At 48.2% G+C, this 13306-nt stretch overlaps 1 protein-coding gene across 1 annotated transcript in view; it reads right to left on the bottom strand.

The window, feature by feature from the left end:
- TTC28 (tetratricopeptide repeat domain 28) overlaps positions 1-13306 on the bottom strand; it is a gene marked incomplete at its 5' end in the record, with an annotated part of 123785 nt that overhangs the window by 28336 nt on the left and 82143 nt on the right. The window contains one exon of the mRNA XM_080628552.1: positions 7648-8155. Coding sequence (XP_080484678.1) covers positions 7648-8155 — 508 coding nt within the window. The remainder of the gene's footprint in view (positions 1-7647; positions 8156-13306) is intronic.

The raw sequence follows: 13306 nt of genomic DNA, 5'->3' as shown, positions 1-13306 counted from the left end.
GGCACTGGTGGTAGCTGCTGGCTCCAGAGCTCATACTCCACATGCTGAACAAGGAAGCATTTGCATTTGCTTTTCAATTTTAGTCAAATCATCCTGTACTCATTAAGAGACAGGAGCTCTGACTCTGCCAAAACTAAATGTTCTGCTTCAACTGAACTCTGTGCTAGCAATACACGTGGCTCCTTTGCAAACACTTGTGAGCGGGCCCAGAGATTCAGGAGCCACTGAGGAAGCCCCTGCAGACACCAACCCTGCAGATTCATCAGTTCCTTGATACCTGAAAACAACTTCAGGTCTTTCCTTGCCCCTAAAAGAAAACAGCTTCCAATTTCCATCTCCACATCACACCCACCGTGGTCAGGGGGAAGAGATGTGGAGGACTGGGATGCGGCTGCCCTCCTGTCACTGACCAGTGCAGCATGCTCTGATCAGGCCTGTGCCCCAGCCCTGTCTTGGTTTGAAGACAGAGGTTTTCCAAGTGAGCCCAGAACATGAGGGCTGAAATTTGCTTCCTCGAGGCAATTTGGACCTTGCAGAGTGAAACCCCAAGTCCCATTACGTCAGCACAAAGCACTGTGGCTGCATTACCTGTGCTTGTCACAGCAAGTTGCTCAGAAATCCTGCTCACTTTCCTAACGAGGCATCAGGACGAGGCCATTTAGAAAACAGGGGCAGAAGAAACCAGGATCCAAACAGCAGACGCTTGGCTGCCGCTGACAGTTCATTTCTCTCCCCCGCACTGCAATCATGACCAAAGCTGGAGCTCATGGCAGGAAGGACTTGGATCCCCAGTGTCTTAGTCCACCTCTTGCCCAAATCCTTCCTCAGCTCCAACAAAGCTGGAAGGATGGGATTATTATGGAGGAAAGATGAGACAACCTTATGTACCAGTGCAACAAGAATGGGGTGATGAAAATCAGCAGTAAACTAAGCACAGACATCTACTTCAAAACTACCAGGGCAAAGTCATCATCTGGAAACAGGAAGAAAAGGAGCTATCCAGCAAATTATTTCCAGTATAGAAAGGCAAATTCCTGTTGGATGCAGAAGAGTTAATTTAAAGACCAATGCTGGTGTAACAACAGAGGGCATGAATCCTAGAAATTATTTTCACTAACTGAGCACCAAGGGTCCAGAACAGCTTTCTTGTTGTTCTACTGCCCTACAGTAGAACAACATCACTGTAAAATGGAGCGTGGTTAGTTTATGAATCATGGTATTTGTATTACATGGCATGTGCAGTAACAGGAGACTGGATTTGATGCCGCTGGAGGCATCTTCCTCTGTTCTCAGTTTAATCACTGATTCCCTGGGTAACTCTGAGCTTCTGCAGGTTTTCTGGGAGAGTGTCTGAGGCCAGCAACAACTACTCATGAGCTGAAGAATTACCCCAGGAACCAGCCATGGTGCTGCAGAGCACACAGACCATTTGCTCTTAGGCCACCTGCTTGAAAGTGCTTATGCCACCAAGTCATGACATGAGCAATGTTATCCTAGCCTGAAGTGCCTGCTGCAGGACAGGACTCATCGGCAAGCCTCTCTATAAACACATTCATAGATCATTTCCTTATGCTTCATCAATCCCAACTGTGTCATGCTGAGAAATAAAACAGAGCCTTACTCCTCATGGAACTTAGTAGGAAAAACGCTGCCAGGACACTGCCAGCAGCTCCCAGCCACAACCTGCTGAGGTTTGCAGATGGCAACAGGCTGAAACACTGAGCCACAGGCAGGCAGGAGGAAGACTGGCCGGGAGGAACTCATGCAGGCCCTTCCCACCATGGGGCTGGAAACACCCCCCAGATCTCACAGAGACCACACGGAGAGAGCCTGCCAGCGACGCACCACACACTGGCTGCTAGTCCCTGCTGAGCCTCGCTGCCCAAGTGCCTGCAGTGAGAGCCCTCACCCAGCTCACTCCCTGCTGTGTTGTTGCTACTCAGTGGTGCCCATCATCCTTTCTGTACAAGCTGCCATCCCTGCCCTGATTTCCAAACATCCTGCTCTGTGTCTCTCTGGCAATTGTGTTTTCCCATCCTCAGTCTACCCTCAGCTATACACTTAAACAAAGCTCTTGCCAAAGCCAGATTCAACGCTGGCTCTGGACTGGAGACACAGGGCTTGCTCCAAGGGGACACTGATTGCACTTTGCTACTGGTTTCACGTATGTTTTATCTGCAAGCCATATCAAGCACAAACTGTTTCACATTCCTTCCCATGTCCTGTGCAATGCAAGCTCCTTCACTGCAATCTTTGGCAACAAAACAACTGCAAGAAACAGACCAGAAACCTCTTAGGAAAAAAAGAGAGGCTCATTTTGGGCTGCAAGGGATTCTGCTCATTCAGAACATGCTTTATTTAATATCCATCTCCCTACACCTAGATCAGTTTCCAAGTTGATACCTTAGAAACCAAGACAACACCCAGGAAGGTCCGGCCTCTGACTTGGTGCCTCTATTGTTCACATGGCACTAAGATGGGAAAATTTACGCTGAAAAAACCATCTGCAAGCTGCCTGCCTGCAAGAAGGGTTGGAGCAGCATGAATTCACGTTGCCACTTTTAACATCTGATACATTAAAAGAATGTATTAAGAGATAATGTCAGTAGCTTGGTGTGAAATCCATACTTCGGCTTGCAATTTCTCTTGTGCCCAAGGAATCCTTCTAAACAGCTCTTGTACTAGTATATCTACTGCTGTGTGCAGAGCACAAGACGCTCAATCAGGCTGAGGTTCCTCTGGCCACCTCTGTATCACCAGCTTTAAGATGTGAATCATACTCCTGTCACACAGTTCCTCTCCTTATTTTTCCATCTCAGCCATCTTACCTTCCTTGGATCAATATCTCTCATAGCACTGGTGATTATTTTAGCAAATACACAGATGACTTGACAGAGAAGAAAAGTCTTGGGTATCCAATGTCTTTTAGGAGGCCCTAGTGAGCACACAAGATGCCACAGCTGAGCCTCAAAGGTAAGTACCCTGAAGAAACTCCACTTCACTATGAAGAACAAGAGAAGTCAGCAGACAGTGAACCCTTGTTAAAAAGCCATTGACAACTCAGGTGCTGTTTCCACAGGAGTGGTGGATAAAGGATGAGGATGCGAGTGAGAAGTCCTACGCTCACTGTATTTGCCACTCACCCTTAACATGGAGAAACTCACAATGGAGGAAGAATGTCAGGGATGTTGACCCAACCCAAACTCTCTCCCCCACTGCACTTCATACTACACTTCAGGATAGATATGAAACTGAGTAATCTGGGGCTGGCGATAGTGGGAATTCCTGCCCCAAGACACCAAACTCTCCTGTCCCACATGATGGAAAAAGCAAATGGGACAGGAAGATGGCAAATCAGACACTGAGCATAGCTTTGAAAGGCAAATGGCAGCCAGAGTAATACAATTTATACTAGACAGTTACTGAAACAGTCCATGCTGCCACTCTCTAGAGAGGCTATGGATGGAGTTTCACCCTGGAAACTACGTCCACCAAAAAAGCTGCTCTCTATCGCAAGCCCTGCTCAAGCAAATTCCCAAAATTTCATCTAAAAAGACTGAGGTTGCTCTTGGGGAAAAAAGGAACCTGGTAAGAGACTCCACACAGCACCTCCTGCTGTGCTTCCATCACTTGCCAGCAGTAATTACAAAGGACAGCCCAGGAAGGAAAGGTTCTGACTTGGACTCCAAAATCATCACCTACCAAATATATTCTCTCTTTGTGCATTCCTCAACAGACAAAAATGAGGTTCGCAGATGGATGGGAGATGAAGCCTTCAAAGTCCTAAATGTTTTAGTCATCCTCTTTACTGCCAAGAAAGGAGAAAAACAGTGAACACATGTTTACCAGGAGATACCCAGGACAAAACCAAGTCGCATAACAGAGAACAAAGCTGCACTCTCCTCACCCTTGGAGCCTGCTGTCACATTAGTTTGCTCAAGCTGTCACCCATCTGTTGTGGCACTTAAGAAAGAAGGATCCAGAAACACACTGTTGCATCAGTATTCTGACTCATTCTTACAGCTAAAATCATTGACTTCCAAGTAAAAGAGAGTCTTCTGGTCAGGGAATTAGACTACACTCTGGAACAGCACTTAAAAGACACAGCACAACAGACGTAAGACAAGAACCCAGCAGACATGAAGGGAGATGGCCAGAGACAGCCTTTACTGCCTTGTATCTAATATAAAGCACCAAAACCGGCACAAGTTACATTAATTCACAAGCTTTCCTTCCTTAATGATGAACATAGATCTGGGTAGAAACCTGAATAAGACATCAGCAAAATAATCACAGAAGATGTATTCTGCCTCTGCAAATCAGTGATTTTCCCAGTTCAGGCACAAATCCTGGGGTAAAGGTTGGACTTGATGATCTTAAAGATCTTTTCCAACCTGGCTGATTCGATGACTCTGTGAAATCGGCACAGTAAAAACTGCCAGACCAACTCTGGAGCAGTTTTTGTAGCTCCCGTGCTGGAGGCTGGCAGAAGCCAAAGGGGTCTCCAGCCCTCACTGGCGTTACTCAATGCAGAGCAAACCTCTGTGTCGTGGTGGGGTTACGTCGTGGTGGATGCACCATGGCTTGTAGCTTAGACTGAGCTAAGACTGCACTCCACGAACCTGCTTCCTTCAGAACATGCTGAAAGCTGACATGGAGCAAAAGAGGTTCTGAAGCTCGCACATGGTGGGAAAAGCACATCCCAGCCTCTGCGCTGGTGCTGACAGTACCTATGCATGCTGCACTGTGGCTGAGCACAGTCAGAGCGGGGGCAAAGGGAACTGAGGCGATCACTCACCTTCAGCATCAGGGAGCAGGTGGCCAAATGCAACCACCACTTTTTGACCCCAACTGAAAAAATGCTTCAAGAGAAAATACCTGGCTTCTTTGGACAAGATGCCAAGCACATGAACACAGGTAGAAAAGTTCTCTTGTAACTGCAAAGAGATGCTAAGCACCAAGGGAGACTTTAAACCGTGTTATTAATCAACTGAAGTGTCCTCTCTCCATCGCAGTGAGGACCCTGAAGAGCTGCAGAGGCTGACAGCCAGCTTGCTACATGGAGCCTTGGCATCTGGAACCACCATCTGCTTTGCAAAGGTTGACAGTCTGAGACTTCTGGTTAAACTCCACATCTCCTTGTTGTGGAGGGCTTGGTACGCTGTGACTTGTCCTCAGTCCATTACCTTCTGCTTACCGAGTCCCAGAGCGCATCATGTCTCCCTGCAGAGCACTACAGCAGCTGCGCTGTGTCACGCTCTGTGTGTGTCTTGCTCAGCATTAGACAACACACTTAAGAGAGCTCTCTATCTAAATCTGTGAAATGCAAACAGAAAATGTCTGTCACTTCAGCAGAGGCCAACTCCAGCACTCTGGCGTGGAAACACACTTAGATACATTTTTTTTTGCCTGTCAGCATGGTTATTTTGATGAGGTTTTGTTTTGCATGTGGATTAGATGAAAGAGACAATTAAGACTTGGCTTTTTAATTGGTACTGAATGCATTTTAAACAACAGTAATAGACTTTCTCAACAAGAACTGTATGTTCTCTTTCTCCAGTATAACTTAACCCTGACAGAGAAGACAAAAATACAGCCAAATAACGGCTGAAACGTGAGATCCTGCACTCAGAAGCTAGGAAAGCTATTCAAATATGAAGTGCAAAGTGGCTGAGTCAGCATACCAACTGAGAGTTAGATTTAGGCTTAAATCCAACACAAGAAAAACATTCTTTGCTGCATCAAAACTCCTTGTCCCCCCCACTCCCTCTTTTTTTTACAAAAACTGCTGGAATTACATGCTGAAAGCATCATTAAATCCAAAGCTGCTCTAAGATTAATAATGATATTAAGTTGAATTTTCTAGTTCTAACTTGATTGATTTTGAGCCAGCAAAACGGTGACAGAATTTAAGCTGCAAGCGGTTCCTGTGAAGGGTGAGGAGCAAGAGCAGTTGGTTCCTTTAGCAACAGTGCTTTTTCATTCTGGGGTGAGGCAAAGCAACTACAGCGAGTATCAGCACTTGCACTGAACTGCTAAGCCCATCTCCCCTCAATGTTTCTGTACCAGTTACCAGTTTGTTGGGCTTTTTTCATGATGCTCAGTAGCCCAGAGACAGACTCCACTGAACACAGAGGCAATTGGAAGAAATACTACAGAACTTGAATGAAGTTTTTTCTTTCAGCAGGATTGCTGTGGTCTGCCCAGCAGCAAAGGGCTCACAAAACCAGGAGGAGATGATAGGGAAACCCCAAGATGGCTCATCACCACACTGATGTAGGGAATTGAAAACCTAGTGACAGCTTCCATTTCCCTTTTTCCTCAGACTGCTTCTCCTCTGTTTCATGGATTCGCTTAGAGAGAACTGGGGCAATTCTCCAGAGAGCAGCAAGTGCTTCAGAAAGAAGGCAAATGAACGTGGATCTGACCTCTGCAGGTTCACCAGTGTTGCTCAGAGCACGTCCACCCCCATCTCACAGGTGCTCATGGCTGAACACAGCCATGCCACCAGAACAGCCTGCACACCCTCTGGTCAGCTTCCACTGGAAACAATCACATTATGTGAAGGTTCACAGCAAGAGGAGCTTTCCCTCGGTGCTGACCATGAGTTGGGAAGCCAGCTGTGTTCCCCCAGTCCAGCCGAGGACAACACCTCCATCTCCCCACCAAGGACGCAGAGTTCACACCTCACCCTGCTCCCTGCCTGGACAACCCAAGATCCTGCCCCTCCATGCGGGTCCCTCTATCTCCGTCACAGATCACTGGGTCCCTCATGTTTCTGCTTCTCCCCAAGACCAGCCCTATGCTGGCACCAGAAATGGGGGACATGGTTTGTGCTTTGCTGGATGCATCTGCTGCTGTTCTCTGCAAAAGCCCTTCCATAAACATTAGACGAATCCAGATGCAAGGCTTCATCCCCCCACCCTCTTGTCTGTATGATGCCTGCTGCTAAAAGAGTCAGTGCTCACTGCTCTCTAGCTAAGTAACCACAAGCACTTTTGCTTCACAAATCTGTTTTGCCCCACACATGCCCCAGTTCCTGTAAAGGAGCAGATTCAAAACACTAATGAGAAAGCCAGGCCTGTTCTGTGTTCTTCAGTTCACCTTACCTTCTTCATTCAGCTCCTGAAGACTCAGCTATTAAGAGAAATTAAGTAATTCATCAAGCTCTTTTTAATTACCTGCTACTGATAACATCAGAATACATTAGCACCTACAACAGAACCAAGCACCAACTGCCAGCAGCTAAATTTACAACATGGGGCAGCCTGCAAGAGATTATGGGGCTGCCAGCAAACACACATTTTGTTATACAGACACCAGCCCTGTTCTGCCACTCCCAGCCAGCTGAGAACACATCCCCGGTGGCAGCTGGAACATCAGCAGCACAACCACCACATCCCATGGCAGAGGTGGAAATGATTCTTTGGAGGCTTCCACATCTGGTGCTGTGAAGCAGCAGCACGAACGGACTTGTGATACACTACATCAGCACACAATCTGCCAAGTGCCTGCTCAACTAATGAAGACAGGCTGGTGAAAGTGGGTAACTGAGAAGATAGCTCACAGGAAACCTCCTGCGCCCTGGAAGCAGCTCTGACAGTCACTGCGTTCCCTGACAAATTCTGCTCCACGTCAGGGCCTTACCTAGATTGGAGGAGGCTCTGCCTTCAGCAGCTTGGTCCTGCAGACTCTCAGCGATGTGCAGCTGTTCTTCATGGTACTGCTTAGCCCTCTCCAGGTCCTGCATGCATCTAGCTGCATGGCCCAAGCCAGCATAGGCTCGCATCTCAATGGCCTTCTCAGCCAGCTCCTGGGCCAACTCCAGCACGTAGTTGTGGTAGGACATAGCTTTGTCAAAGTTTCTCCGGTAGTGGTAAGCACTGCCCAGGTTGCTGTAGGCTCGAGCTTCCTCCCGCTTGTTCCCCAGCTCCTTGGCGATCTTCAGGTGCTGTTCATGGCACTGCACCGCATTCTCGAAATCCCCCATTGCAATGTACACTGCCCCCATGTTGCCCAGCTCCCGTGCCTCGGAGAGCTCATCTTTGGACTGCTTTGCAAGGAGGACACACTGCTTGTGGCTTGCCAGAGCGTTTGGGTAGTCCCCAATGGCTGTGTATACATGGCCCAGACTGCTCAGTGCTGAGGATGCTGCCTGCAGGGATAAGAGAGAGAAGTCAGTCAAGTATTCATGGAAACAAGTCGGATGGCTCCAGCCTAGAAATCCAAGCCACAAAAGGCCATTCTGGAGAAAGAATGTGACTACCAGCTAGAACACCTGCTGAGTTCTTCTACACCCCTCGGAGCAGCTGAGGCAGGGGCAGGAGGAACAGGGTTGACTCAGGAAGAAAGGGCAAGGATTAGCTCTTTCTCTGAAGCGTACGATGTGTGCATGGTAGAGGGGAAGGACAGCGCTGCAGAAGTGCAGAGACCACTGAGGAAACAGAGAGAGCCATCACTGCAGGAAACTGCTTCAGGACCAACCTGAGCTGTCTCACAGAGCAGAGCCCCCCCTGAAGGCAGCCACACCTCACATCACCTCCCAGGACCTTTAACATCTTTAACATCTACACCAAGTCCTGCCAACATGGCAAACGAATCCATGTATGGCAGCTCTTCAGAAAACAGACAAGTGCTGATACTCGCCTGCAGAGTACATTGCAAACTAACGCCTTCTTCCATCCTCCACCAAGTAACCTCACATCCTGAGACCCTGCAGGCTGATGCCAAAGCACTGCCAGAGACGAGAAGCAGAAAGTTTAACCTGACATAAGGATGCTACAGGCTGGGCCTCTGTGAGGACTCTGCAGCCTTTTCTTTCCAGCACAAACACCCGTTGAATACCTGCTGCTGGAGAACCTGCACACTTGCAGCTAGCATTTGCTTGAAGACAGGAGATGCCTCTGCTGCTTACCCTATAACACCAGCAGGCCAGAGTGCATTCACCAGCATCTTTACATACTTCTGCTTTGCCTATCACCCCATGGCTTTGAAGACCACAGTCCTCAATGTGCAGCACCAGGGCTCTTTTAACACAACATTGTTATTGACCCCCGAACAACCTTGGGACTGCAGCAAAGACAATGGTGTTCCAGTAGCTGGAGCATCTGTTCCCTTGGGACATCTTAAATAAACGCAGCTATTTGAAAACTTGAGTTCTTTACCACTGAAAAGCAGCTGTAATTTAACAAGAAAAACTATCTGAGAAGCAGCTTCCTTTGCCGGCTCTATCTGCCAGGACACAGGCCTTGCTTCCCCCTGGCAGGGCCAGAGCAGATGCAGCCAGAGCAGGGCAAGGAGCCAGAGCAGGGACATGCTCCTCCTGCCGGATGCACATGTGCTGCCTCAGCACGGCTGCTCCCGCCAAGGCCCTGACCCAAGTCCTCGACAGTCCCTGCGTGTGCATTTCCTTTGCTGCCCAGCTGCTGCTGTGACGCAATTCCAGAACAGCCGTCCCCAAACCTCCAGGAAGGAGCAGTCAGGGTGAGTGAGTGCACAGAGATCCATCTCTCTTCTCCCTAGCACCCTGCTCAGGAAAGATCCAGTCCCCCCTTCCACTCGAGATGGTGATAAGGTATCTCAGGACACTTGTCCTTGCTATTTGAAATAGCATAACCCTGTGCTACCAGCGAAGAGGCAGCCTCACCCTTCTCCCCCCTCTATGACTTGGATGGCCCCCCAGCACACCCAGCACTGGTGCTGTTTGGTTAAGGAGCTCAGCACCTCACAGTTGGAACCACACTTTGCTATTGAAATTGCGTCTCTGAAGAAACAAGCCTTTTGTGACTTTCAAAACAGTGGCAGGAAAAACCATCCTCAAGATGATTTCTACTAAAACTATTACCCCAATTGGAAGTCGTGCTAAGGCAGGAAGATCTATTGGCCAGAGTAAGAGGCAGCAGCATTAACAGAGCAGCATTTCCACACCAAGGAACTGTAAACATGTTGTGCTGATTCAAATTAACAGGGAAACCATCTTTTCTGATGCAAGAACCCGAGGTGACAGATTAGCTATTAAACACAATTTACAGGTCATGAGATAGAGAAGTTATAAGAAGCTCTGTCAATAGCCAATCTGCATTTGCTCTCCCTGAGGCCTCCTTTCAGGCAGCTTAATTATAATGGAAGAACTGCCACAATTCTAACGGTCTTAATTCTTTTCACTTAGTGCTGCAGACACACTTCATCCAGCACAAGGGACACTGGGAGAGCAGCAGTGGCAGAGCAGGAACCGCTCCACAGCATCTCTGTAGCACCACAGCACCGCGTGTGGGTCGGGCAGCTGTGGGTGCAGTGCTGACTGCATACTGCCAGGACATGCCATAACCGACTACGAGTAAGTTCCTTCTGCTGCTGTTAATTAACACAGACCAGTGACGGGAGCAGCAACTCCACAGTGACACCGTGAAGGGCTGGGGACTCAGCTACTGACATGCTGCCATGTGGTCAAATAGTTTCTTGGGCTTGGGAGGTGTTTGGCCAACAGCAAGCACCTCAGGTGCGTGCAGCATCTCTTCTCCAGCACAGTGAGGATCAGGCACTCATGGGGGCAATCAGTGGAACAACTGTGGAGCTTGACATTAAAGCAGTGTTTAGGAACAATGTGGTGGTTACGTCTGCTGGGGGACACCAATGACTCACTTTACGGGGGTAGTAATAGGATTCCAGAGATAAATTCTTCACTGTGGACTTAATAAATCCTCCCCAAAACAGGATCCACTGGGAGCTCCAAGCGGCTCACGCACTGCACCAGCAGGTATGGCTATTCCCAGATGCACCCACCAACTAGTCTAAATTCTGCAGCAAGAGTGAAGGTTGGTATGACTGAAACACTCCAGCTGTGTTAGCACAAACCCCTGCTTGGTAGCAGGGTGATGGGAGCTATAGCTTCACACCAGCAGGCTTTGCACCCGCAAACAAAGAAAATCAATGCTTTATATATCTGACAAAGACAAAACAGTGGGGGTTGCTCACACCTCCAATTACGCAATTTATCACTTTAATAGAAAGCATATTCTTCTGCCACTGAACTGAGGCACAGAAGGGAGTTCTGAAAAAGGTTTCTAATTGCTCTTTTTCTTGGGAACAACAGGCAGCGTCAGTTTTTCAGCTGAATAAGGGTGATGTTAAGCAGATGTACATCACAGAATGACAACTAATAGGGACCTGGTGTCTGGGAGAGATGTGTTTCTTAGATATTTCACCCTCGCAAGAGAACAGCAATTTCCTAATTACGTTACATTTAAACAATTCTTTAACTGATTGCACAGCCTCCTTAAACAAGAACACTTTATAACAGGTCTAAAATGAGCAAGGGGAGAACTCCGTGCCTGGTACCTTACTATAAGGCAGTCTTACACAGACACCAATTAAGACTGATCAGAGACTGAGCTTTTACAGCCAAGGCAGAAGAATAATGGGCATGTACTAAGCATTTGTGAAACTCAAAAGCCCGCTGCAGCATGCTCTTGCATGCTTTTTCCTCTCCACTTCCCTTCTCCCTCTGGGCATGGGGCAGCAGTGCCTGATCCTACAGGATGTGGTGGGGCTGTCCCCAGAAGATCAGCGATGCACATTGATACCATCTGTAGTCAGGCAGCAGCGTGCTCTCCTCGAGAAGCAGCACCTCCTCACAGGCATGTGCTTGCTCTTGCATGTAAGCAAACGTTTCCTGGTTCACTGAGTGTATTCTGGCGGTGGTGAGGGGAAGGCAGCTTCAGTAGATTGGTTCTGAACACACGCAAAAGAACACCTAAATCTGAAAGCATCACAGGATGAGTTCTGCCTTCACCAAATCCCACCGTATCTTACATCAGTGTAACTGTTCCGTGTAGAAGTAACAGAGGTTACCTTACAGTTAATGCAACACTATAAGCATTTAACTTCTTTGCATGTGTAAGCTCTGCTCGTGTTACAGGTATGGGCTATTCCACTGCTGTGCACACAGGCAGGACAGCAGCGTAACAGTGCAGCGCATGAGACCAGGAACACTACGAAGTAGACCTCAGCATTGAGTATAAGCATCACCCAGCACTCACATATCTTGATTCCAAGTAGACAGAATTTGGTAGATTTCTGGACATGTCTAAAAGGCTCCTGTGTGAAATCACTTTAGGGAGGATGGCTGACTTGACAGTTTTAGTGGTGATGTAAGAAAAGAAGCCCTCATTTAAAACCACAAGCTTCTCCGAGATGGGACACTGAGGTGTGACTCATGCCCTAGTCAAAGTCAGTCCTGGAAGAAGCAGCCACCATGTTCCAAACTTGGATCTCACAGGACCTGGAGCAGCTCTTTGTGCAGGCAGAGCAATCTCTGAACTCCTGCAGTGGGTGCTGCCCTGTGCCAACCCCAGCACTACTCCCGCTCGTAACAAAGCTGGGTACCACTTTCACTGGAAACTCCATATGGGAGAGCCCTGGCTGAGGCGGGCCTGCTGAAACCCAAAGAGCTGCTCCCCGACGTGCAGCCCTTACACACGTTTTCTGCCTCATTGTTCTGCTGTGATCAGGTACAGGCCTCAGCAGAGTCTGGGCCCTGCAGACACTGTGAGAGGTAAGTAAAACCAGAAGACTGCGTTTCCTTCAGCTAAAACCCATGTGCTGTGGAGGTCAAGTGGGGACATTTAAAGGAGATCCTCAGGAAGTATTACATTTCCCTTTTGAGTCAGAAGTCCAAACAAAACAAAACATATGACCTTTTTAGTGCATTCCCAAATTTCCTGCACTGGCCAGACTTCCCTTTGTTCTGTTTAATCCTATCACATTTGAACTGGACAAACCTGTATGAATCCAGTCAGGCTGACTTTGTCCAAAAAGAGCTGCTAAAGACAGGAGAAAAGCAAAGGATCCATGGTCTCTTATACAAATCCAGCTACTCAATACTCAAGCATTATGGTTGCTCACATCGCCGAACTCACCTCTCAGCCAGAGGTAACCAAGGCTAAGATGTAATGCAGCCATAGTGCCTCACAAGACCCAGAGTCCTCAAATGACCTCACATGGCAAGGGTTCTCCCAGCAGTTCAGCCTTTCTCCAAGAAAGCAAACCTTCCCCCAGGCATGGGGAGCTTGTCCTGGAACCCTCATGAAGCAAGGTTACCATCTGGAACCAGAGGCTGAAACCACTGAGGCAAGGGGCAGAAGCACGCTTTCTAACAAGCGTTTCAACGTATACCTGCATCACAGGTCAGGCTGCTGAGTCCCAGGGGTTAACCAGAGGCCTCTCAAACACCAGCTGTTTTAAGGGTAAGTCTACGTGGGAGCAGTATGAACTGGCAAGTGTATGTCTGTAACACTGTACACCCAAC

The sequence above is a fragment of the Psittacula echo genome, assembly GCF_963264785.1.
Source record: "Psittacula echo genome assembly, chromosome: 13".
In the NCBI taxonomy this organism is placed as follows: domain Eukaryota; kingdom Metazoa; phylum Chordata; class Aves; order Psittaciformes; family Psittacidae; genus Psittacula; species Psittacula echo.
The sequence above is the reverse complement of the archived record's forward strand: the minus strand, read 5'-3'. Positions and strand labels throughout refer to the sequence as shown.